The sequence below is a fragment of the Equus quagga genome, chromosome 4 (assembly GCF_021613505.1).
Source record: "Equus quagga isolate Etosha38 chromosome 4, UCLA_HA_Equagga_1.0, whole genome shotgun sequence".
NCBI lineage: Eukaryota > Metazoa > Chordata > Mammalia > Perissodactyla > Equidae > Equus > Equus quagga.
The window spans coordinates 100,907,278-100,934,693 of NC_060270.1; the positions used below are offsets into that span (position 1 = coordinate 100,907,278).

The 27,416-nt window shown below is 36.9% G+C and overlaps 1 protein-coding gene across 2 annotated transcripts in view; it reads right to left on the reverse strand.

Annotated features, from left to right (window-relative positions):
• LY75 (lymphocyte antigen 75) overlaps positions 1–27,416 on the reverse strand; it is a 129,912-nt gene that overhangs the window by 77,643 nt on the left and 24,853 nt on the right. For both annotated transcript variants that reach the window (XM_046658363.1, XM_046658362.1), the window contains exons 8-21: positions 26,373–26,530; positions 24,756–24,866; positions 24,107–24,195; positions 23,790–23,959; positions 21,532–21,731; positions 19,797–19,939; positions 10,690–10,771; positions 9,689–9,757; positions 7,232–7,346; positions 3,300–3,335; positions 2,717–2,892; positions 2,012–2,076; positions 1,665–1,744; positions 951–1,090 (exon numbers count right to left, since the gene is read on the reverse strand). In XM_046658363.1, coding sequence (XP_046514319.1) covers positions 951–1,090; positions 1,665–1,744; positions 2,012–2,076; positions 2,717–2,892; positions 3,300–3,335; positions 7,232–7,346; positions 9,689–9,757; positions 10,690–10,771; positions 19,797–19,939; positions 21,532–21,731; positions 23,790–23,959; positions 24,107–24,195; positions 24,756–24,866; positions 26,373–26,530 — 1,634 coding nt within the window. The remainder of the gene's footprint in view (positions 1–950; positions 1,091–1,664; positions 1,745–2,011; positions 2,077–2,716; positions 2,893–3,299; positions 3,336–7,231; positions 7,347–9,688; positions 9,758–10,689; positions 10,772–19,796; positions 19,940–21,531; positions 21,732–23,789; positions 23,960–24,106; positions 24,196–24,755; positions 24,867–26,372; positions 26,531–27,416) is intronic.

Here is a 27,416-nt window from a genome sequence, read left to right on the forward strand (position 1 = left end):
ATGCAGAAGAGAAAAACAAAAGGAGCCTGGTTTCAGGGCCAGCCTGATGGTGTAGCCGTTAAGTTCACGCGCTCCACTTCAGCGGCCTGGGGTTTGCCAGTTTGGATCCCAGGCATGGACCTGGCATTGCCCGTCAAGCCATGCTGTGTCAGGTGTCCCACATATAAAATAGAGGAAGATGGGCAGAGATGCTAGCTCAGGGCCAATCTTCCTCAGCAGAAAGAGGAGGAATGCGGTGGATGTTAGCTCAGGGCGAGTCTTCCTCAAAAAAAAGGAGTCTGGTTTCAAAGACATCATGAAGCTTCCACACCAACTACAACCTGCTTACCTTCAAACTTCTTTTATGTGAGAGAATAAATGCTTTAACATACTCTAGTATTCTCTCTTTTTAGCAGCCAAATGCATTTCCTAAGAGAGACATATACCACCACGGATTATGCCCCTCAAAGAGGCAGACATAGAAAGCAGCACTTCCCAAACCTATTTAATCATAAACCCCCCTTTGAAGGCAAGATCACTGATTAACACTTTGTTAGCATACATGTAGTTCCCAAAAAGTAGTTTGGGAAATGCTGGTCTAATCTGATTGGTAGATGCTGCTTGGATGTTTTCCTTCGGGGGAAAATTTATCAGGCAGAAATTAAGTCAGTTTCCTACATGCCATAGAGACAGTCCTGACCATTCAATGTATCACTATCCATTGACAGATCAACTTCAGCGACAGAAGTGTTAGTACTGATAGAATAGGAACGCAGTACTTGGACAGACCTGTAGGCATGACTAACTTGAAAGATAACTCGGTTTCCGGCAGTGTAGAGAATCAGGTGAGATGCTGAGATATGCAGAGGCTATCTTAGTCAAGTTATTTGATGGGTTGTCCTTCTGCCACAGGCCATACAACCATCATAAAAGCAATCATTATTTGCATAAAGCAGCAATTCTCTTTTTACCTTATTCTGAAAAGGAGTCCAATCCCCAGAGCACTGTACTTTAGCTGCAGAGTCTGGACTATGTTTCTCTAATGAAGATACATTATATTTTTCACAGACGAAGGGCAACTTGCTACTACAGTCTGCTGGTTTATTTAAGTCTGAGAAATGAAAAGCAGGATTACTGTGGTGAGAATATTCCATTCAGCACACTTTAGAAAACAATCCCCTAGTAAAGAAAGTCTCGTTAAGTCAGTCTTTCCCAAATGGTTAAAATATATTCCTTTTCTTCCCTAGCCATTTTTGTCTTCTATTATTATTCGTATCAGTAGGTTATAGCACACCAAAATTGGGTATAAAAATGCACACATGTGATGTAATGACCACTGTTTCCATAGTTCCTCATGGCAGGAAGTAAGAAGAGAGCCGAAGAAGGCTAATGAGGGGAAAAGGACCTAAACTGTATTTAGAACTCTGCCTGTTCATCTGTGCAAATTTGTCTATATGCTTATCAGTTACGAAAGTGGTAAGTTTATTTCTTAAGTAACCACTTTAGGATAAAGGAAGTCAAAATATTCACAGTGAAAAGCACCTTTATTTGCATTTGGAATTTGAGCTATTGTCATTAGCAATAAATCAGAATAAGATAAATCTACCGAACAAGATTAAGCTATAATTGAACCTGAAGCTCATATACTACATAGTCAACACGAAAGGATTTGGAATTCACTTTACCGCTAAACCAACTCCTGGCAGACAAGTACAAGCATTCCTCCCCAAAGGTTATAGGGATGTGACGCCATGGATATCGTGAGCTGAAAGAAAATGAGAGATTCGACAATTCGTAATGTACTTACATGTCCCAGTCTGTTTTTTACTGTAAGTAATTTGAATTCTAAATTTAACGTTATGTCATTTTCTTGACGCTAACATGCAAAAGGACTTGGTTTTGCTAGTCTAGGCAGTATATGGCTTAACATTCAAAACGAATTATAAATAGAAATCCACTTGGTAAAAGGGAATTTTGGACTGCTTCTTTTAAATGATAACTTTACAAAGGCAGCGTCAATGATGTCACATACTATAAAAAACGACGATTTGTTGGCTGCTCAGTTCTCACCCACCACTTCTGTTCATCACCAGATATCTGAAAAACAAACCAAACACCCATCCTTACATGTGCTGAATTTTCTAGAATGGGTTTTATTTAAATACCCTGTCCTACCATAACCACAAACCACCACAATTTCCAGGCATTCCATTACTTTGGTCTCTAAAGTATACAAACCAGGTAAAGAAGTTTGAAAAGTAGTTTGAAAACTGTTTGTATATTCTCGGGCCCTATTTTGCGTCCAGAAAATATGGTCACAATAATGTATGTCCCTGCATACATTCTTGGGACGTACAGTGTCCTATTGCAACTAAGTATAAATTTTAAAAGATATGTTATTTTTCCTCCAAAAAGCTATTTTGCAAAGTTAGATATTAGTAGAAACAGAAACTCAAGATAACTATAAAGCTAACTTCTAGTAAAAAGTATGACAAGGAATTAAAATGATTTATATTATCTATTGATGCTCATCTTATAAATTGACATTTATAACTAATTGTAAATACTCTAAAACATTAAGCAACTCTATTTAACTGTTCTAACTTGAAATAATGAATTTGGATGTCGGTAAGCAAATTTTACTTTAGAGGACCATTTAACTTTTGTAGATTTTTAAAATATTTTTTAATGGAATAAATATAAGAAAAACATTTAAAAATATATTCTTTTACATTACATTTGCTATTTTGTTTTTGATGGCTCTTAGTCCTACAAAAGATGTCACAGAAGCCAGAGAACTGTGATTGCTAGCACAATACAGGACGGCTTCTTCGTAGTTTAAGTGAGGATCAGCAACAAACCAATATTCACTCCCTTCTACTATAACTGGTGGTCCATGAATTCCCGCACGCTCTAAAGAGGAAGAAGATGAGAGTTATGACTATGCAAACTAAACTGTACCCTCTAAACACGGACTAACGTTCCAAATTATTTATAAATAGTAATTTACTAATAGTAATAGTAATCCATTTAGATTAGTAGTTCTCTCTGGTCAGGGCAGTGCTGCCTGGAAGAAACCAAGGATTCCTGAGCCAGTGAGTGACTCTGACATCCTCCTGAACTCACAGAGAAGGACAAACCCAGCCTCATAGCCTCATCCCAAACCAGCCAATCACCTTCCCCGCCTGGAGGCATTTCATCTCATTTGAAGATGTGATAGAGAAGAAGCTGGCACTTAGGCCTGGGCTTAAATAATTAACAAAATACATCACTGAAAAGGCAAAAGCAGCTTTGGCTAAATTTTAGTTTTCTTAACTCACCTGGATTGTACCAGTCTGGTGTTTTTGGCGAACGGCCTGTAAAAGGAAGAAAATAAGTGGCTTAAGTTTAGTATCCAATTACAGATCACGGCATATCCTAAGTAGGGCCTTTTACGTAACCCAGAAGACTTGCACCATTGTTGAAGCTTGTCCATTTCTGGCCAAATCATTTCCCTTCACGTTACGATCACTTCAGTTTGAATTTTGTGGGGCCTATGCTTAAAGTTGTTTTAGCAGCAACCAAAAAGGCAGATCTGTTAAATATTAATAAAGTATTACTAGCAGTTCTCTACCTTGTATCATGGAAGTCACAAAGGAAGACCAGATGGATAAAATATAGCTAATAATTAAATAGTACAAATAAGTAAATGATGATAATATATACATTACATAGAAGCACTAAGGAATATGCACCAGAATTATCATCATTGTCGGATGTGGTTATTCAGGAATCACATCTCCATCTAATGGAATTTGAGTAATTGCTCTGTAAACCCAGGTTGGTAGAGTTTACTGTGTCCCAGGATATCCTTGGAAACAATGTACAATGATCCAGTACCGAACTTTTTGAGAAGGCGAGAGACACAACTGAGAGAAGAATAAAAATCAGGGGCCCGCCCGGTGGCGTAGTGGTTAAGTTCACACATTCTGCTTCGTTCGGTGGCCTGGGGTTTGCCAGTTCGGATCCTGGGTGCGGACCTATGAATCGCTTATAAAGCCATGCTGTGGTAGGCGTCCCACATATAAAGTAGAGGAAGATGGGCACAGATGTTAGCTCAGGGCCAGTCTTCCTCAGCAAAAAGAGGAGGATTGGTGGCAGATGTTGGCTCAGGGCTAATCCTACTCAAAAAAAAAAAAAAAGAGGAAATACAGCACTTAAGAAGAATCGTGGGCTTTGAGGTTGGGTGGGTCAGTGTTCCAATGCCCTCAGACACTTTGCTGCTGCAGTACTTTGGATAGTTGCTTAATTCCTTGAGCCTTAACTTTCTATTCTGTAAAAACAAGACTCTACTACCTAACTCACAAAGACAGTTTGAAGATCAGGTAAGATGCCCCCTATGGAAGCACCCAGCACAGGTGCAGGCACAGAGCAGTTCTTCCCAGGACACTAGTTGCTTTCCTTTTCCTTTTCATTCTGGCCGTAGGTTACACTGGTTTCAAGTCAAAGATGTAATATGACGAATCTTGGAAATTAGAATGTAAAACAGGTGGCTTTAATTTTACTGTTGAATCAGGGCCTGATGCATGGGAAGACTCTACTCAGAGAACTGCGTACATATACAGTATCCTTGGTTTCTCCGTCTGAGGCAGTTCTCTGCATATTGGATACTGTCCATAAACAATCCTGCAAATCAGTTAAAAATATACATAGTTTCTTATTTGTAATCTTGTCAAAGACTTCTGTCTATTTGTGTGTTGGAGGAAGCTATGTCTAACCTTCAAATCTCTCTAAATTAGTGAGAAAAGCAGAACACAAGGTGTTTTTTACACTAGATTACAAATATGTGTGTACAAGGTATCAAGAAATATAATATAAAAAACGTTTTGTTTGGGTAGTGGCATTAAAGGTAATCTTCCTAAAAATATTTTTATGAGCCCTATTTTTGATACTGTTTTCTCAATTAAAAAAAGAACACAGTCATGCCTTGCTTAACAATGAGGATACATCTGAGAAACGTGTCACTAGGCAATTTCATTGTGTGAACATCATAGAGTGTACTTACACAAACCTAGATGGTGTAGCCTACTACACACCTAGGCTGTATGGTGCTAATCTTATGGGACCCCTGTCATATATGCGGTCCACTGTTGACCGAAACATCGTTATGCAGTGCATGACTGTATTTAAAAAGGATATAGATCTATAGTGGTTATGGCTATTTAAAATTTTTAGGTTGTCAGAATATCCCTTCTAGAGAAGCAGAGTCTAATTAGAACCAGCTGGATCAGGTAATCAATAGTCAAGAGGTAGAGAAAAGGTATGATAATTTAGGCTATTGAAGAGGTAAACTGCTTTAAGAAAATGCAAAAATACAGATTAATATAGAGTGTCAAGTTGAGCAGACTTTGTTTGGCTGCTCTAACACCCAAGAAAAGATCAAAGCAGGTGAATGTAACACATGTAATTTAGAAATTCAGGCACTATCAAAGAAGAGTTAACCTTTAAACTCTGGATCAAACAATCATTAATTGCTTCAAATGATCGTGAATAGGCTGAGACAGGAAGTTCTTTAGTTTTTAATTTTGTTTCTGCATGGGGAAAGCAGGGATGCAATTATTTAGAAGATTTATTTATTTGGTTAATTGATTTATATTTGCTAAGTTAGTTAATTCCCTTCTCTTTTGTTTAAAATAAAAATATATAAAAAAGAAAAAAGGTGGGCCAGCCCAATGACATAGTGGTTAAGTTTGCACACTCCACTTCAGCAGCCTGGGGTTCACAGGTTGGGGTCCAGGGTGTGGACTTGTCAAGCCATGCTTTGGCAGCATCCCACATAAAATAGAGGAAGATTGGCACAGATGTTAGCTCAGCAACAGTCTTCCTCAAGCAAAAAGAGGAAGACTGGCAACAGATGTTTGCTCAGGGCCAATCTTCCATACCAAAAAAAAAAAAAGAAAGAAAGAAAGAAAAGAAAAGAATAAAGGAAACCACATACTCTTTGTAATGTTTCCTGTGTTTACTGGTTTGTCATTTCTAAGGTTGCTCTGGTGTAAACTCTTGGATCTGCCCCACCACTCAAACAGGAGGCAGCAGGTAGCAGCTACCATGTGGGCATTATTGGAGGGAGCAATGACACTCTCTGTGGCATGCTAACAAATGCCAAAGACTAATGGGAGCGTCACCACTAATGCTTCAAACCAGAGACATTGTCCAAATTAATTATATATATTATTTACTTTTCCATCTATGTGAAGGGTATACAAACTGATTTTCCTTTGTTTCTCCCTCAGGTTTTATCAAATAATCAGGAATAATTCAAGTACAATTTCTCCTTTGGAAAACCCCATCAACACACACACACACACAATCCCCTTTTTATTAATGGCCTGCCAATTTGCCTTTGCGCAAGAGACTTGCCAGTTACTGTATCAGATGTCACGTTGAAGCTTTAAAAAAGGCCTTTTTTAAGGAAAAAGAACAATTAGAAGAACTATCTTCTAATACTAGTTCCACGATGTAACCTTCAGGTTCTTTGAGAACTTGTAGGAGGATATACCTTTAGTTTCCATGATCTGTTTACATTCAGTTCAGAAATTCATTTTAGAGTTTTCTGTGCATTTACCACTAATTAATTTAACATATTCAATAAAAATTATTTAAAAACAATTTGGGAGTAATCTCAACATTTTCCTTAATATTTCTTTAACATTTCCCTAGTAAAAAGCTAAGTAAAAGGAAATCTATTTATTTTCTCTCCTTTTTGTCACCAAAGCCTCTACTATCAAGCTAACTGGTTTCCCGAATTGGAATTTGAATTCCATAAACTATCAGCAGTTTTGGAGTTCATTGAAAATTGCTTCTACATTTTACAGGGACCTGCCAAATTTTGATTTCTTGACTCTTGTCACATGCTTCCCAAGCTTATCTTCATTTTGCATCAATATAAAAATTAAAATGATTCCATCTGCTATATGTCTTCTTTTACTTGAAATAATCTTTCATTCCAAAATCTAATCTCTCTAAATTAGCCTTAAATTTTGTCTTCCATACAAACACTTTCATGATCCAAGAGGAAGGTACCATCTTATTCCAATAACCCAGCCTTCTGCTAGGGGTAGGAGTCAGGCAGGATACAGCTTAATACATTAACTGCACCTTCATAGGCTTTTTAAAATTATAATTATAGACAAAATGCTCTCTTAGGTACTTTTGGTTCGGCATTCACAGTGCTCACATGAGAAGACTGTGAAAAGGAATAACCACCACTTACCTTTTGGAATCTGGCACAGCCATTCAAGTTTCGCATCACAAGCAAAAGGCCTTAAATAAATAAATTCCCTGTCCTCATGGTAAAACCAGCTTCTTCGCCATGGGTTATGAACGACCTAAAGAAGGAAGAGGATTGCAAAATATTTTGATGTTGATGCAGCCCTTATAAAACACTAAACTTTAAGCCCTGTGGTCTTTAACTCTATTTTAGCTCTAGCACCTAAGATATTTGTTTATCGAATGAACACACGAATAAACACAGTGTTTAAACAGGAAGAGCCTAAGAAAGAGCCTTCAAAGGGCTGATAAAGGGAATATAAGGTCATGTTTACGTCCAAATGAAAATTATCAGGTTTTTTGTTTTTGTTTTTGTTGATACAAAACTGTAGAATCTCACACCTTTAAATTTGGGAAAGATCAAGCTAGAAAAGAATATTTACTTCAGGGGTTTCCACACACTAGGCTGTTATTAAAGCAGATCCATAAAAAAGTGATATAAAGGTCTGGCACCAGGAGCCCACATTCCTTCTTTGGTGTGGCTCTGCATTGTTAGGATGTTATCCTCCTCCACGTGGTCCAAGGTGGTTCTCTAAAAATTTCAATCAGCAGGGAAGAGAGAAAGGAGAGGGGAGGGCACGATCTGGGAGGAGCATCCATCACTTTTTGGACTGTTTTCTCTTAAGGCCAAGATTCTGGTGGGTACTGTGGCAGGTGAGGTAAGATTCTCCTTGCAGATCACTGCCCTGGCTGGCCTAGTTCCTGTTGCACGCTGCACCAGTGTTTCCTCTATTTAGTTTTTTCGTAGATTTTCAAATCTCTTCACACATGCAGACTCTACTTACATAGACATAGTATAGTTTATTGCATCAATGTTCTGGAAACTTCACAAGCTTCTCTGAAGTTTTCGCCTTTCCATGTGTTAAACTGGGAATTCTACAAAAATGGTATGATACTATACAGTTTATTACTAGAAGTTACTTTGTAAACAGTGCTTTCCAATGGCCTCTCAGTTCTTTGTCTCAACCTTCCTGTAACACTTGTGGTCAACCACCTTCTTGAATCTCTTTCTTGGACTTACAGAGCAAAGATATTATCTATATGTCTCTTCCTTCCACATCTTCTTACATTTTACAATTGGCGATTCCCCCAAATCTACTTATTGGCCCTTTGTACTTTTTTAAATATACAATTTCCATTCAACTCCAGTCTCTTGATTTCAACTTCCTATATATGATATTTCTTACTGCTAGCTTAGAGTCAAAATATCTAAATTAAAATGTAGTATTTTCTCCATAAACCAGTACCTCTTCTGACTGTTTCTATAAATGTGTAGTCATACAGCATAGTAGATCCAGACACTTGGGTTTAAATTTTAGTTCTATAACCACGTAAGTTACTCAGAGCTCAAATTTCTTCCTCGTGAGATGAATATGGGAACAGAACCTATCTCATGAGGTTGTTTAAGTATTAAGTGAATAACATATGTGACATGCCTAACACCGTGCCTAGCTCATGAAGCAACAAGCATTAGCTGCTGCTGTCATCATCATCATTGCCACCATTACCAGCATTATTACTCTCCCATAACGCTCTTGCTTTGGCATAAAGCTTATATTTCACCTGTCACAGCCTTTGTAATTGCTTGCTTACTTGTCGTTATCTCCTGCTAGGCTGTAAGTTCTGTGAAGACAACACCTGTTTTATACTTTGTCATTGTTGTTCTCCCAGAGCGTCGCAGACTGCTTGGATATATTACTTATGGAATGAATAAACAAAGGAATTCTGCAAAGGAAGTTGCCTGACTAGTCTTTTATGTCTTCCGGTCCTATCCGTTGCACCTTGAAATCTGTCTCAAGATGAATCTCACACCCTCCTTAGTTCATGTGAAAAAACTTTAACAATGCTCTGTTACCTACCAAAAAATGCACAAACTCATTAATCTGGCAGTAGTCTAATTTCCCAACTTTGTTTTCAACCACAGCGCCAACTAAAACTTCTTGATCTGTATTCTGTTCTCCTCTCTGCCTCAGCCCCTCCTTTCCACTCCCTTTTATTTTATGTCACCTCCTCACTCCATTCCCCACTAGGAAGACTTACCCTATCCTATCTGTACAAACTCTATCCATCCTTAAGGTCCAATTCAAGTCCCATCTCTTTCTGGAAATAGTCCACAGGAATCACTTCCTCTTCTGAGTTTCATTAGCCCTCTTCAGCCTACTCATTTGAAGTTTATTACTATGTAGTCATAAGAACCATCTTTCTTGAATACGAATTTTATCTTCTCAAATTAAGTGTAAGTTAGGTTGTTTGAGGGTGGGGCCATCGGTCTACTTCTTGCCTCCCATGGCACCTAATATCATGCTCCACACACAAAAGGCAACCCATGGATCTGTTGCCTGACTGTACGCGATGCCAGATTTATTTTTTAAATATGCAGATTTTGCAGCATTGTACTGACCTTGACAGCAGCACAGTCTCTGATATCATAATCCTGCTGAAATTCATTTTCCATGATAATAGTAGATACCTTGAAAGACAAGAGAGGCTTGAGAATTTAAGACTGATGTATAAATGTTTGCAATTTAGATGTAATTTAGGCAGCTTTAATAACTCAAGCGCATTCATATGCCATGGAAGGAAAACTTTTTCATCTCTTTTTTTTTATATCAGGATGCTAAATCACGAGGGGACTTAGAAAACATCATAATGTCATCAGTTTCCAAAGAAAGGAAGCCACAGTTTCAAAAGTGGAGGTTAACGGTGTATTAAGTTCCCAGTTGGAGTCACAGAGTATCGGGAGCTTGCTAAAGACATATTTTTTTGCATGTGTTGAAAAGCTAGCTGCTCGATTAAGTATTCTCAGATATGTTCCAATTTGAAAATGAAAGTCAAGGAATTTTACATTTAGAAAGAATACACGATGAATTGACACAATGGTAATGTGGAGCGAATATTTAATATTTGAGAATAATTTGCTCTTAAAAGTGTTACTTAAAATCTCTCTTTAGGATAATGTAAACATTTGAAATAATTTTTAAGGTTCCCTCCAAACAAATTATTCCCCCCAATAAAGATGTTTTCTTTTTTACATAACTCTTACATTTTTAGATGATAAAAGCTTCTCATTATGAAAAAAAAAGAAAAAAAATACAAAGAAAAAGAAAAAACCACTTGTACTACCCAAAGATGACCACTATATCTATATATTTATACTTTTATATTTTTTGGACTATATATAGAGAGACTATACATATGGGTATTTTTTTTTAATAAAAATGAGATTGGTAACTTGTTTTTCCCCTACTTCATATAGGTGAATCTATCTCCATTTCAATAAAGATATATCTACATAATTTTAATGGTTCTATGGAATGTGGATGTATTATTTAACAATCAACTTCTGGTTCTTGAAACAAATATTCTTTCCATACTACCCCAAACAAGAAAGTTCAAACTTACTGGTGTACGATCACTCCATTGCCAGGATCCTTCTAAATCAGGGCTCCTTTTATTCAAACCTATCCACAGCCAACGTTGGCCACTAGGTAGAAAGCAGGCCAAAAAAAAAAAAAAAAAAAAAAAAAATTTGGCAAAAATATTTAGCATTCACATGTCTAAAATACTTAAGTTTATTCAGAAGACCTTGTCACTAACTGAAAAGCACAGTTTCAAGCTCTATAAAAAAGTCTTCTGAAATGAAACTAAACGCTAAATATGGGGTAGCTGTTGAAAAAGTATCATACTTGTTGAAACTAAATTTTAAGTTATTTTATTCATATAAAAGGCAAAAACTATTCTGCATTGAACTTGAGGAAAAAAACGTGTGTGATTAACCCAAACTTACTGCAGAGCTTCAATATTAGACAAAGTTTTCAGATACAGCCAAATGCAACAACGGCATTTCCTTAAAGCGTTTGTCTGTAACACTATCAAATATCTTTTCTTTAAAACGCACAACAAACCATTTGGCTAAATTTTTATCAAACAAGATTTAAAAAAATAATTTAATTCCCACTGCTCATTTAGTTTCAAGTAAACAGGTATTCAAGTATTTTCTAAATGCCAAACTCCATGGCTTATACCAGACCAATATAATTAAGCAATCACTTAAGTGAATGTATTTAACACTCATAACTATTCTACTTCTATGTACAAGGCATTGAGCTAGGTGCAATGGTGACACAAAGTACAAGACTGATATCCACCCTCAAATGGCATATAATCTAGTCAGGAAGACAGGGCATACATGAGCAAAGAAAATATAAGACCATTTTTGAAAGACAACAAATGATATTCAAATTGTTTACATTTTAAGTGCTACAAAAGTTCAGAAAAAGGAGAGTTCACTGTGGACTGCAGGGAGTCAGGAAACATTCTGAGAGGTTAGTAGGATAAAAGACAGTCTTCAAAGGATGGTTAAGTTCTTTTGAGCCATCATCTGAGAGTTTACCATGTGCCAGTGTTCAGACTGGCTGAGAGGAGAAACGTCAGGCATTTCAAGGAAGAATATGTCCAACAACATATAGAGGCAGGGACATTCATTGGAACTGATTTTTTCTCCTCAATTAAACTTATGCTCTAGCCAGGGAGATATTGCTAGTCTAAACAAAAGTGATAGAACCATTAAAAAGATTTCTTCACCTCTAACCCCACTTGAAAATATTCTCTAAAATGTATTTTCCTTTTTAGGCCTTAATGGGTAGACCACTTCCCATATAATTTAACCTTCTGATGGCATGTGGTATGTATTGATCAGTACATATCAGTGTATATTATATATGCATACACAATACATATATAAATGTTATAGCATAGAAATATAACACATATTAGAGAATGGGCAGGATCCACATCTAAAATTAATCCCCATTCTCAAGCTCAGTAGAATACATGGACTACAGGAATGTGCAGCTACAAGACTACTGGGAAATATAATGTCTGCATTTAAAAAATTTGCTAGTAAATCAAGGGCTACAGCAAACTTAATTTTAAATTAATTTCTCACCTTTTAATAAAATAATTGCTTTTCTTTATCTCTTTCCTTTGTTCAACATTCCTTCATTATTTTAATACCAATAAACACTATTTCATCTTTTCAACGTGAAGCTTTTCAACTTATGGCAATGGAATATGAGGACTGTCCCCTTTCAGTTTTTACTGTTATACTGTTTTCTTTCATAGAGAAAGATCATCAATTTGTAGACCTAAGATAAATCTAGTGGAGACAATTAAATCCACTTTGAATTTAGTGGCTGTAAGAGAAATTTGCAGTTTGCATTTTCATCTAATCAGAGCTTTCTTATGGGCTTCCAAATTTATCACTCTTACCAATTGCTGGATTTCTAAACCACAGAGTCTAGATAATTGCCACACACAGTACAATTAAAGTCAGATGGCTAAAATAAAGAGGAGGTTAAGTTTGCTTCCTAACACTTACTTGGGGATATAACTTCATTTCTTTCAAATCTTTGCACATTATATATTTGGACCTGGGGAATTTGGTTAGAATTTTGCGTTTCTCTAAAGTAAGCATTAGATATTTTATCTTTTTTACACAATCTTCAGTACAACCAGGAAGATGATCAAAGATCTTTCGTCACCTGCATTTCATCTCGAGTCAGCTTCTACTGAAAGCCTCTCCAGAGACGTCCCCAACCTGTCTGCCCAGTGCTCTCAGCTTCACTTCTTCCCCCTAAGAAACCTGCTTTCAATCCCATTTCTGCCTCCTCCTCTGCTGTGTCTCAGAGAACAGTTTTCTAGAGAGCAGAGTTTGCCTAATTGTCCAAAATTTCTTCACTACGTTCTGAGATTGAACTTCATTTCAGCCCAGACATTTACAGATTTCAGCCTCCATTTCAAGAGATTCATTAGTGGGTTATAAATACAGAAAATAATAGCTAATTGGTGTTTTTGTATGTGTGTGGTAAGATGTGGAAAATATTTCTTCAATTGTAACTTATTCCTGGTTTGACCTGGTTTATCTGTAGGCAGATAAAGAGGAGAAGAAATTGAAAGTCACATTAATCACTTCATGCTTCTAACATGGATTTTAGAAAATTTGAGGGAAAAATATGGATCATAACTGGGAAATCAAATCAAACTGAAATTTTCTCTCTTTATAAATTTTTTCTACTCCAAGAACTAAGTATACGGTTTTAAGGCTATTAGGTTAAGAAGACATTGCATGAAAGGTTGCCATGTGTATTTGTGTTAAAATTCTTACTCTCAGTCAAATTTCCTGTTGCCTCTTGTTTCTAAGGAAAACGGTATCTCAGCCATAACCCTCAATAAATACTATTTGATGAGGGTGCTTAGTCTGCAAAGCCTCAGATTTATATCTAAATCCATTCATGCCACAGCACAGGAGGTAGTGCACACAGCAGCAATGGCATTGCAAACAAGGCTTTCTTCTCTAATCCTATGACTATTTCTGTTCTACAATGGCTTTCCCTGGTGGGCTGCCATTAAGAATTGCAAAGATCTTAGAGCCTTAATGACTCAGTGCACCATGAATCCTTTTCATTGAAATACAAATAGAGATGTGGAACTTGGATTGTGAGAAGTGTAGCAGTAAGCTGACTTAACTCTTTGGCACGCAATACACAATTTGGGCCATGGACATCTTGCTGAGAAAGGTCAATTCGCGAGATAAAAAGCTAAGGTGTTCAAGGAGTAGGCTTTAGAATCATTTTCTGATAGAAATGGGTTTGTTTCCTTTCTTCCCTTCAAGCCATGGTCACAAGATTGGTTTTAGAATATGTTGTCTTTCTAAATACAGTGTCGGCAAATGATCTCTTTATTCACGGAGCAGGTATCAAGCAGACAACACAGTCTGCTTAATAGGGCATTGTGTTAGCTGCTGGGATGAGAGTACAAATAAAATACGGTCCCGATGACTGAAAGGATTATGGTGATTTCTTTTTCTTTGTGTTTTCTGTTTTCTAAATTCAATATGCATTACTTTCATGATTAGAAAAGAGTTTAACATTGTACAGTCTATGGAAAATAAACATGTATAGGAATGGAAGAAAATGGAAAGGATTTACACTAAATGTTAACTAAGTTTACAACTGGGAGCTAGGATTTGAGGTGATTTTTATTTTCTTCATTATCCTTTTTTATATTTCCCAAATTTTACATAATGAACTTGCATTATTTTTTACTTGGGGGGGTGGGGGGAACTTGGCAAATGTGAACAGAACCAAAGACACAAATGAAGAAAAATTCCTTAATTACCTCTCAGGCTTTAGTTTTGTTTCCTAGTGTAATCTACTCTATATAGGAGTTTTTTTTTTTTTTTTTTTTTTTGAGGAAGATTAGCCCTGAGCTAACTACTGCCAATCCTCCTCTTTTCGCTGAGGAAGAATGGCCCTGAGCTAACATCCATACCCATCTTCCTCTATTTTATATGTGGGACGCCTACCACAGCACGGCTTTTGCCAAGCAGTGCCATGTCTGCACCCAGGACCCGAACCAGTGAACCCCAGGCGGCCGAGAAGCAGAACGAGCGAACTTAACTGCTGTGCCACCGGGCCGGCCCCAGTACATAGCAGTTCTTAATGATCATTGGTATCATATATGATAGCCCACTTTCCATCAATTGATTTCCACAAACATCTGCAACCTCATTGCTCAGTACTAATCCATGGTCCCCTGTCTACTTAGAGGTTCCCAACCTCTTGTTTGCTGCCATTCAAAAATTCAATTGTTTACGTCAGTATTTTACTTAAAAATACTTTAGCCTAGACAGTATGATATTGTGTGTGTCAAATTTAAGATCTAGGGGCCAGTAAGACGATGCCCTGCTTGAAATTTTCACCTCAGGGAGAACCAGTAGGGTAAGGGAAAGGCCTTGCTCCAGAGGGGGCTACCACAGGGACGTTTGTGATCCAAGGCCACCTGAGGCTTTGGTCATTAGCAGAGTGAATGTCAGAAATGAGTTTATATCAGTGAAATTAGAAGCTTGTTAATCATGTGATGTAGAAATGGGCTCTCTCTGGCGAAACTGAAGTTATTCAAGATATGGGGAAAAGCTAAAGTTTTTAGAGACACTCTCACCCTTCATGAAAGGGTATTAGAATCTGGTGAGGCTGGTAGCCTGTACCACTAGAAACGAGTCTGGCGCTTGACCTCTAAAGGGTCCCGTGTCCAGTCAACGGGTCAGGTGATTGGGACTGCCTGACACGGACTACAACGGGAACAGAATCCTGACCCTGGAGTATTGTCACGTTTGCCTCAAATGAACCTTCCATGCAAGATGGTGGCTGGAACACTAAAAGGACAGACTGCTGGGATGTTGTCAAGCTTACAAAACAGGTTGTATGAAATGTTTTGTGTCTGCTTCAATGAATGTTTAATAAATGTCTGTAAGTGCGGAAGGATTTGGTCTCAGTTTTGCATTCATTATAATCTAATCTCAAGGCTGTGGGGAGTAGCTAAGAACCTAACAGTTAGTATATCCAAATTAACTTAGGCTAGTGTGCAATTAAATTTTGTACATTAATTTCCAATGCTAGAAAATGAAGTCTAGAATACCCTAAATTCTACAATAGATGCCTAATAAACGAATACGTATGGAACACAGGTATTGTATTTTACATCAGGTTCCCAGTATACTGTAGTGAGATGTTACTTTCTTTAATGAGAAAAATATAATAGTGGGTATGTTAATGCAAATCAGGAAAATGTGGAAGAATGTTCAAACATTTAAAAAAGTCACTCAAAATTTTATCTCCCAGAGGTAACAATGATTATTTTTTATGTATTTTTGCAGTCTACTTTTTAATTTAAATAGTATATTTTTTACTCTCTTATAACTTGCCTTCCCCTCACTTAATATATTATATTTACATGTTATAATATTCTTTTTAAAAAAATCTTAATGCACAAGGGATAAATTCTAAAGATCAATGACAATAATGACAATAGGGATCTTGACCTTTTTCTGACTTTCATGGAAATGGATTTAATGTTTAATCATTAAGTAGTACATGGCTATTGGTTGAGCTATGTTCTACTCTTAATTTAATAAGAATCTACATGTTAATAATATTAATTAAATATGTTAAGTTTATATTTGTATATTAACCCAGGAATGGTGAAGTGTACCAGACGCATTTTCAGCACCTATTAATAGATGATTGCATGATATTAGACTTGATACATAGAGTCCTGGTATTGACCCAAATTTGTATTCTTAGAAGAAATCCTACATGGCCAAAGTGTGTTATTTTGAGGTACTATAATGTAGTGGATTAAGAAAGTGGGCTCTCAGACCGAGAGAGACGAACTCTGTATGACTCCACTCGTAGGTGGTAGTTAACACATAGACAAAGAGAACTGATCGGTGGTTACCAGGGGAAAGGGGGGTGGGGGGAGGGCACTAGGGGTGAAGTGGTGTACGGACAACATGACTAATAATGATGTACAACTGTAATTTCACAAGGTTGTTAACTATCATAATCTTAATAAAAAAAAAAAGAAAGTGGGCTCTAATGGGTTCAACTACTGGATCTTTTACTTACTAGCTGTAAAAACAACTTGGGCAAGTTGTTTTACTTCTCTGTGTCTGTGTTTCTTCATTTAGATAAAATGAGCATAGTAATAGTATCTATGTCATAGGCTGTTGTAAGGATTAAATGAGCTAATAGAAAATATTTAGGACATTATCTGGCACATAACTACTATATAGGTGTTTGTTATTATATTACTTGTTAGTATTTACTTTTTAAAGTCTACTCACAAGGTGGGTCTGTAAGTGTTCTCTGCACTATTATTGACAAGCTTTGACATCAGAATTGAGAAATAAAGCAGACGCTTGCAACAGTTTCTATGTAATGGAATACAAGCTCTTGCTTGCACTACTGAAATATGTGGTAATGATCTTTTTTTATAAAATGTCAAAGAATTCACATACAGAACCATATAGTTCCCATCTCTTTCTTGGAAGAAATTCTTTGTCAATGTTTTCAATTTCTTCCATGGCTATTGAATTATTGGGTTTCTACTTATCAAATCAATTGTACACTAATTTGTATTTCCCTACAAATTGTTCATTTTAATAATTTCATGTATAATAGCATATAATTATACATAGTTTTCTCACCAATTAAAAAATTTCTCCATTAAATGGGTTTTATAATCCCATATTCAGGTTTCATTTTAACTGTGTTTTCTTTTTCATTTTCATAATTTAATCATCAGTAAATTTTTTTTCCTGTTTTGTTGTTTTATTTCCAGAGATACAGCTCTAGGATTTGTCAATTCTACTGCTTTTCTAATTCAGTCATTCACTTTTATCTTTATCAGGTTCTTTCTTATGGTTTCCTTATGTTTATGTTGATATTTATTTTCAGTTTTGGTTGAATGCTTATTTTCATTATTTTTGTTAAATAATTAAAGCCCTTAAAGATATTAATGTACCTCCAACTATAGCTTTGGCTATAGCTCATCAATTTCAGAGTGAGTGCTGTTATCATCATCTGTACAGTTTTGATTTATTTGCCAAAAGTGTTACTTAAAAACACTGAATTTATAAGTTGATAGGATGTGATTTCACTTATATAACCTGTATAATTATACCACTTTGGTATTTGAGATTTTCTTTTTAGCCTACTAGATCAATTATTGTAAGTAATATAGGAAAAGAGCTTAAAGAGTAAGTATGTTCAGACGTTGTAAACTACAGAGAATACTATTAAATCAACCTTAATTATACTATTCACATGCTCTATATTGTTTTTTTGCCTGTTTCATTTATCAATGAATGGGACGAGTGTTAAAGTTTCCCATTACTGTTATTTATTGGAAAATTTCACTAATGTAATAAATATTTTTGCCTTATATATTTTGATGCTATTTTATTTAAGTACATAAATGTTCTTGAATATTACAACTTCCTTTTAGATTGCATCTTTAGTCAGTAAGAAATAGATCTCATTTTCCTGTTTAGTGCATTTTTACTTCAATTGTATTTTATCTAACATTAAAACTGTGACTCTAGCTTTTTTGTTCACATTTGCACAATATATTTTGCCCATTGTTTTACTTTTACCATTTTAGTTGCTGCATGAAGTCTGTGATTACGAACTCAATTGCTATTTTGGTTAATGTGGGACAAGCACCTAACATAAGAAAGTGAAGTGGGTCAAGGAGTAATAAATTAGGAACCAGAGCAAATTGGAGAGTGATGCCCCATCTCAGAGGACCACTGGCTACTCAGGATTCACTAATTATTGCCACAATATGAAAATGTTGCCAGTTGTTTTAATTTTTAAAGAGATGTGAAAAATATGGATTTTTACCAAAAGTTCTCAATCTTGAAACACTTTGTGGCCCTTTCCTTCCAGGAAAACAACATCATACTCTTTGGGCTGGATTGTTTTAGGTCTCTTTCAACAGCATATAGTTGGATTCCATTATTGAAGAAATTTGCAGACCCGGACTAAACATAACTGATAATGAAAAAATTTGGTCTTCCGCCATCTTGCTTTATGCTGGACTTCAGTTTCTTTATTTCATTTCTTTAATTTTTCATGTGAGTCTTTTTTTTTCACCCATTTACTAGATGAACACACTCTTTTGCATTTTACTACACATTATCTTAAGGTTTTAGAAATGTACATACTCTGTGTTTCTAAATATGATTCCCAGGTAAAATGAGGAATTTGTACTTTGATTTTTCACAACTGTTTTCTCACTTTACCTCCCACTATTTATTTGTAAACAGAGTTAAACACCAAGTTTTATGAAAATATTCTATTTCTCTTTTGGGATTTAGGATAATTTCATTCTATTTTTATAATTTACACATATTGCATTATCTAGACTTGAGGCTTTGTTTTTATGTTATTCTTCCTTCCAATTCTTTTAAAACAAACTACTTATTCATGTGTTCTTGATTTTTTATTCATCTCTCTGCTGGAATAAGTCTTTGAAATTTTCTTTTCAAGCAGGGAGCACAGGTGGTATATAAACCAATTACTATCCTCACAAATGAAAGGCAATGTAATTGGGAACTAAAAGTAATACACTGCAAACATTTTCCACCTCAAAACTCTTTAGATGTCCAGTTAAAAAATCTCTTCTTACGTTTAATGTCCTAGAGAAGAAGCCTAGTTAAATTTTCTTTGTGTTTTGTTTATTTTCTTGCTGTTTTTTTTGAGGTTTTTGTTTGCCTGAGTCAAAATGATCAGGAAAGAATTCACTAGGATATATCCAAATGCTGATTTCTCTTCTATAATTTTGTCTGGAATACCCTGAATCCTTGATTTACAGATTCGGGTCTTCGTTTTGGTTCAGAAAAGTGATGGAAGAAGAAAATGAATTTGTGGAGTTGAAGGCCCTCATACTAACGACTCTCCCCAAAGCTTCAGAGAAATTTTCCCCCTATGATAGTATCACTTGGCCCATATTTCTCCACATTGTCCTTAAGGACATCAGGAAATTGTCCAGGAATCCTCTTTCCACCATCACACCAAAATTGCAATGGCTTATAAAACATATCAATGCTGAATAACTAAATGACATCAAATTTATCGTAGAAGATCTCACTCTAAACGTATTACCTGAACTGGTCCATTAAAACGTGAAGAAATTCCTTTATTTCATCCACATGACTGAAGCTAGGAAGGTGTCCCCCAAGCGCTTGGCAGAATCTCTCAGCTTCTTCCCAGTTCCTCTTTCTTACAATTCTTTCTACATGAAACACCTTAACAAAATATAATGTTATTTTGTTTTCTGGTATAATCATAAAATAGTCCTAATTTTAAAGTCAATTACAGTCAAATGTGTGGACCCCTGCAGTGGATTCTTATAGGTGGAATGAAGACATAGGTAAATGAACATATACTGTGACACAGTCAGGTCCTGCTGAAAGTGTCAACTAAAGAGCACCACAGGTGCCAGCCACTGTTGTCAAATGGATGACCTTCCTCAGCCAGGCTGGAGAACAAGATACCATGTCCTCCTGCATTCCTAGGACCTTGAGAGACAAACTGAACCAGCAGGTAAAGCTGTAAAGCATACATACGAATGGTTTAGGAGTGGACTTCTGCAAAGAAATGTGCTGGCAACATAATTTTGAACATAATACACTGAGACCTGCACAAGTACAGAACTATTTTCTTTTCTTTTCTTTTTTGTGGAAGATTGGCCCTGAGCTAACATCCGTGCCCATCTTCCTCTACTTTATATGTGGGACACCTGCTACAGCATGGCTTGACAAGCAGTGCATAGGTCCACACCTGGGATCTGAACTGGTGAACCCCAGGCCGCCGAAGTGGAATGTGTGAACTTAACCACTGCGCCACTGGGCTGGCCCCAGTACAGGACTATTTTCTGATGAAGAAGAATCAGAGGGGTGACTGCACTGGTGTCTGAACATTGACAGAAGGTGGCAAAACAAAACTTGCCACTTTGGACTGTTGCTTTAGTTTGTGATGACTAACTTTATGCCAAAGGAACCATAATCATTTCAAAATAAAAAGAGGAGGAGCAGATGACACAATGGTAGATTGAACTGCTGGTCCCGATTCTTCAGTTTCCCATGATATACACTCTTGCCATGGCCTCCTGCTGGGCGGACCATACTTCCCTATACCTTGACTTGGAGCCTGGCATGTGACTTGCTGTGGTCACTGAGACATTAGTCGGGTAAAGTGAGCAGAGGCCTGAAATGTGCTTCTCGGGCTCCAGTGATTGACTAGGAGAAGAACAAGCCCCTTCAGCCTGAGCCCTAGAGGGAAGGGCAGTAGACCCCAACTCATACCCTGGAGCCCAGCACAGCTGACCCGCAGTTGAAAGCAGAGCTGGCCATACAAGCCCACACTTGATCAGTCAAACCTTAGCCAACCCAGAGATTTGTGAACGTGAGACTAAATGTTTGTTGTCACAGCCACTGAATTTTGGAGTGGTAAGACGTATAAAGAACCCTAAAATAACTTTTTTTACATTGAAAGAAGTGATAAAACTCTTTATTTGACAATAAAAATTAGAAGGATGTGAGAATCACCAGCAAAGTGTCAGCACGGCATGCAACTCACCCTCTTCCCACAACAAAAGAACCCTAAGGAAGAGCCAATTCTGGCTCTGGTCCTACTCTTTCAGGTGGGACATTAGTTTATGTGGGGATGAGCTGTCTGACACCAGAGGTTCAACGACGCCCTGATGAGGACTCTGTGCTTCCACACATTTTGGTAGGTAACATATGTGTCTGGGGAGGAACATAATTTGTACAAGGACATGGACTAGGAGAGTAGAAAGATAACTTCATTGAGGGATGGAATGAGAATGTTACTTTACCTTATAACAAGAAAGACCTGAGGGCAAACTAAGCCAGCCTTCAGGACAGGAGTCGCCAGGCTTGGGGGCTGCTTCTTCAGGCTCAGCGGGCCCACTTATCTTCTTGCAAATCGAAAGTGCTCTGAAGCTTTTGCAGTCTTTTACCTCCCACTTTCCAAGAGACTTTCCAGTAGACATAGCTACGCACCCACCTGGAGAAGCTGGGGTTGGATTGGAAAGTTAAATTAAAAATCTCCTTTTAAAAGTAAAGTCCAAATGTTTTTGAGTGTCTCTACCCTTTGAGCGAAAATGGGAAGAGACAATAGGAAAAAACCATGTTGTTCATAATGATGATGATGATGATGATGATGACGATGATGATAATATACAGAGGGGCTTACTATTTGCTAGGTACCATTCTAAAAGGATTAAATAATACTCATAACAAACCTAGAGAGTGGATTCTATTGTCATACGGGGGTACAGTGAGGATTAGTGACTTGTCCAAGGTCACATGTTAGTAAGTGGTTGACTGAGGATTGGAATCCAGGTGGTCTGTGTGCAGAGCCGTACCCTAAGACACTACACTGCTCAGGATAGCCTAAATGGTTAGTATTAGCTTAGCAACTTTGAACAATTTTTAAGCAATTTAGTAAACCTCAAAACAAAACGCCCCCAGATTAGATCCAAAGGAAGGGCCAGTATAATAAAAGTAGAAAGAGGTATGTGGTAACATACTATTTATTTTATGGTAGCCAGAATTTTATTTATTTATAGCAACATTAAAGGATAGTTTGTACTGTCGGATCCATTTTCCAAATGAAGAATAAGTGACGTGCCCACATATTTAGTGAGTGGCACAGTCAGGACTTGAACCCAGATTTGTCTGGCAAAATGCCATGCTCCTTTTCCATTACAGCACACTGCCTGAACTGGGTAGAGGACAAGAAGGGCAAACACTGGAAAGTAATGAAGGCAACTTTCATTCCACCAGACAGGAAGCCATGTGGTCTCATGTCTCATACTTAAACATGGCCAGCAAGAGGAACAAGGAACTGGGAAAAACAACGCTGTGTTACCCTGGATGGGTGAGCTATTTTCCCCTGTTCTGCCCGCTGCTCATGGCTTGTCCATGATAGACCACACTGGCTGTGGCTGAGAGTAATAATGGCAAAGAGAGCTTAATGGCAGTCTTTCTGGCTATAGGACTGAGAGAATAGCCATTGTAACTCCTTCCTGAGCACCTCTCCAACCACTGAGGCTTATCCATGAAGAACATGACATTGACTCTAAGATGTCTGAGCGTCTATAAAAGAAATCGCATGTTTTATATGTTAGAATATTCTAATTTAAGACAAGATTTAACCAGGATTAGCATCTATATCCTTCATCTTCTACAAGTAAAAAGATGACTTTGTTATTATCAATACCACTCACATTTATGATGATGACCATGTGTTACAAATTTTGTGGGAATTCTCTATTTCAAATGTTGTGTTTAATTACACACATGTTCTAATTTCCGTGTTATAAAAAAAGGTCTTCATGATCACATCATGCAAACACAAGAAAATATAAATAATTCAAAGGGAGAAAAGTCAAATGCTTTATAACTGCTGTCCTATACAAAGCCAAAATCATCTAAAAAGTATTGCATTAGACATAAGGAGATCTGGATTTTAGCAATTTAATAACCAGGTACCTTTTGTCAAGTAAATCACCTTTCTAAGCCTCTGTTTTCTCAACTCTAAAATCAAAAGGGACTTCTGAGGTCCTTTGTGAGTCAAATCTTCTGATTCTATGGCTAATTATGGTCAATGCTTCAAGTTGGTTAAAGAAGGATGAATTAACTTTCAGAATAAATAATACCTACAACATATTGCCTCCTTAATTCTCAACCATAGAGATAAACACATTCAATTTTGGAGAAAGAAGTTAAGAAGCAGAGAGATGAAAATGAAAAGTGCTTCACAATGAAGCTTTCTAGATTCTATTTGAGACTTACATGGAAAAGATAAAAAATACACTGTGGTTCTAGGTTTGTGCCATTAGGTGGTGGTTTCTGAGAACTGAGTTTTCTAGCTTCTTTTATTGAGTCATTCCCAAGGATTAAATAGGGAAGATATAGTCACTGCTTCTCTTTATGGTTCCATAGATAGACTCTAATCCTGAAGATCATCACTTCCCTCCCATTTCAAAGGTCAGAAGAATACATTTGGGAGCAATGCTGCATTTCATAAGTCACTGTTTTCTACTATTTTAAAGGCTAATGCACTCACCAGGCTCAAGAAAGTTCCAGTTGGAAAAGGTTACAGTCCGCTTTACTCCGCTAACACTTGCCCAACCATACTCTCCACGTGAATCCGTATCTCTCAGGCCAGTCCAGAAGTATTTTCCCGGAGATTTACTATACTTTTTAATCATATCATTCAGGTATTCTTGCTCAAATCTACAAAACAAGAGTCAAATTAGCAAGAGTTTTTACAATGACTGACTTACTGTATAAACTGAAGATGCATCTTTTTCTCAGGAAGATTATTTAGCAAAGGAACCCAGAGTTAAAAGCTCACTAGTACATGTTTACTGATGGTCACACCTGCTAGTTATAGTCAGATTGCAGTTGGTTCCAAAAGGGACCTCATCCTGGTAAATCTTGTAACAGGTTTCTCCATGTCTCTTCCAGCCCTAAATCAGAGGAGAAATATCATCACAGTGTTTTCCAGATTTGATGATGTCCCCCTCTGACAAGCAAGGTTCTGTTACATTGATAACATCTCACAACTTATGGAAATTAAGGACATGGCCAGTGAATTCATACACGTGATGAGGGTGGGACACAATTTCATGGATAACCTCCACAAGACTATAAGCCTGTGTCAGACAGAAGGTGTGTCTTAATTCTCTTTACCCCTGGCACCTAGCTCATCAAAGTTGTTGGTTGAATTACTTTTGAACAGGAATAATATAAGTGGGGAAAGTAAAGATACCAGCATTGAGGACAGTAATCATATACATGTTTATAGAAATTCACGAATAGGTAACTCTTTCTCCTATAACTCTTTTTTTTTCTGTAAGAATGCCAACATATTATGATTCACTGCCCTCTTGATTGCTCTAACGCAAATGAACGGAAGCTAGTAATTTCTTCTATTTTTCCATGTCTCAACTGTTTAAGTCTCAGCTACCATCCCTAACCAAGAAGGTGTAATACTGCTTAGAAAAATTTACACGGGGGTTTTACATACCTCATCTGGAGGACACATCTTATCAGATCTTGAATCATTCATGTTTTCTCCCTTTTTCTTGCATACATATTTAAGTTTCTCTTCACATGATTGGACCTTCCAATGACCTAGCTTTTAAAAAATAGAAAAAAATTTTTCCCACAAGAGAAGTTAATTATCATATATTTAGACTTGAACTCTAACTTATTTTAAACCAAGATAGTTTCTTCTCACAAAACTATGAGGGAGGGAGAGGGGGAGGTGGATGAGGAAGAGGAAGAAGAAAGGAGAGGTAGGGAACGAATATAAATGAATGATTAAATCTGAGAACATACTCCTGTAAAACGCTACCCAACAAGGCTGCAAGGTTGTGGCTCACAGCCTGTTATTTCAACATCACCTCAAGGTCACAGTGGGGATGAATTTCGTTTTCTTATAAAAGTAACAATAAAACCATCAAAGGACACTCAGTATAGAAGTTGGAGAGAGAAGAACTCAGTTCACAAACAGTTGCCAATGTTCCAGTCTTCTTCCACATGATGCGGCCAAAGTTCATCCACAGGTTAAAAACTTTGAGGTATGTCAGCTAACCTCCCTGTCTCAGTTTCCTCATATGTAAAATGATGATGGTGGTGAGAATAGCTACTCTCCAAGAATTCTAGAACCAAAAGTCTCTTCCCACTCTACTTCAGCCTAGACTTCAAAGTTCTCTCTTTCAAATAGGCTACTTAACATTTCTTTTGCTTAACTAAGTCACTCTGCTTTCTTTGAATTAAATTTTACTAAGTCAATTGTGTTAAGGGTCAGTTTTGAACACTGGAATGCTGTCCAGGTAAGCCATCAGTTCACTCTTGCCTATGGGACCACATCTCTATCTTTGACACTCTTTGAAAGACATCTTGGATATCCTTTTAAATAGAGCACCAAATGTGACAACCTTCTAAAGTCATCTTTGACACCTTTCTAAATACATCTTTACTCCTGAAACACTTCTAAATACACATCCCATTTATTGCTTCCACTTAAGTCTCCAGAAGTTTGGGTGACAGAATCAGCCTCCTAAACAATTAGAAGTCCACAGGAAAGGGATACAAACAAAAATGCAGAGGTACATATATCCTTCCTGCTCAAGACACAGCTCACTTTGTACTCTTAAGTAAAGCATATTCAATACATTTTTAAGCATTCTATGGGAGTAGGATGTTCTCTGAGCAAAGTTAGACTTAATTTTTTAATAAAAATATTTTTTCACTTCTCAAAGTAGGATTAATATAAAACTTAATCTGAAGATGAATTCAGAAGATGGGATTTTTCAGGTTAAATTATGGCTGCATGCTAAATATCACACTGATGGTCCTGAGAAAAAGCAGGTTTTTAGAACCAATCTGGCACAAACATCTGAGTTCTAAAGGGATTCTCTTGATCTGTTTCAGACCAGCAGATACTTTCAGACAGGAAGTGGATTATTTAGTCATTGCTTTATTTATCTATTTTTCAGTAGCTACTGGAAAGACAATCTACAGGGCTTGTACCTTTTCTTTTCTTTCCCAGTTTAAACACAAATATCCCAACCAAAGTAATCTTAATATTATTATTAGGAATAACAATAAGAATATAAATAAACCACAGGTTTTGTACCTTTCCTAAATAGGAAACACAGTTGGGAGTCTGATTGAAGGAAACATTTGGCTCATTCTCATCCCAATATGTTAGAGTAACTTCAGTACCATCTGACCACTGAAATAAAGTTGGCGTATTTATGTTCTTAAGGCCTGTCCATGTTTCTTCTTTGGCATCTAAAAGAAAAATGTTTTAGTTGGCTTGGTTTTACTCAATTGTATACTTCAATATGTGCATGTTACTGATTTTACATTCTGATACGGGGTTTTAAGAGCCTTGATGGTATTCTCTCTTTTTATTTCTTTTAAAATTTTAATGCAGAAGATTGTATTCTTAATTAATCTGTTAAAATGTGGGCAAGTCAGGCAGGCAGGGTGATGAGGGGTTTGAGGTCACTTATGCAGGTAGAGTCCACAGGGGGAACAGCTGTACTATGACCTATAGGCTGTGTTTCTGATACCTGTTAGATAAACCTTGTTTTTGGGAAATAATGAAATTCTACAAATACAATCATAGATTTCCAATTAGAATAAGAATATTGTCCATCACTGCCCTGGAATGATTATGCTGCCTTCCTAGGTAAAAAAAATTAGCATCATGCTCACACACGATAGAACTCTACTATTAGCTGTTATTATTGGTGAATCCTAGGAGTAGGTTTGAACACTGGCAGTTTAGTGTATTTTTGTTCTTCAGTCTTTAGCTTTCAAAGAATTTCAAAAGTGAAACAATCATCACTTAAGTGTTTGGAGCAACTTAAATAGCATTTAGCTTATGAGAAGAGGGAAATTATTCACAAGGGTGGTACTGTCAAATTGGTAGCCACTAGCTACATGTGGCTATTTAAATTTGTAAATGAATTAAAATTAAATGAAAGAAAAAATTCAGTTCCTCAGTTTCCCTCACTATATACTTCAAGTGCTCAAAAGCCACAAGCGGTTGATGGCTACTGTACTGGACAGCACAGATTATAGAATAGTTGTATCATTGCAGAAAATTCTGTTGGGCAGCGCCGATCTAAAGGATCAAACTGTAAGTTTTCATTCCTGCTAAGAGTCTGAA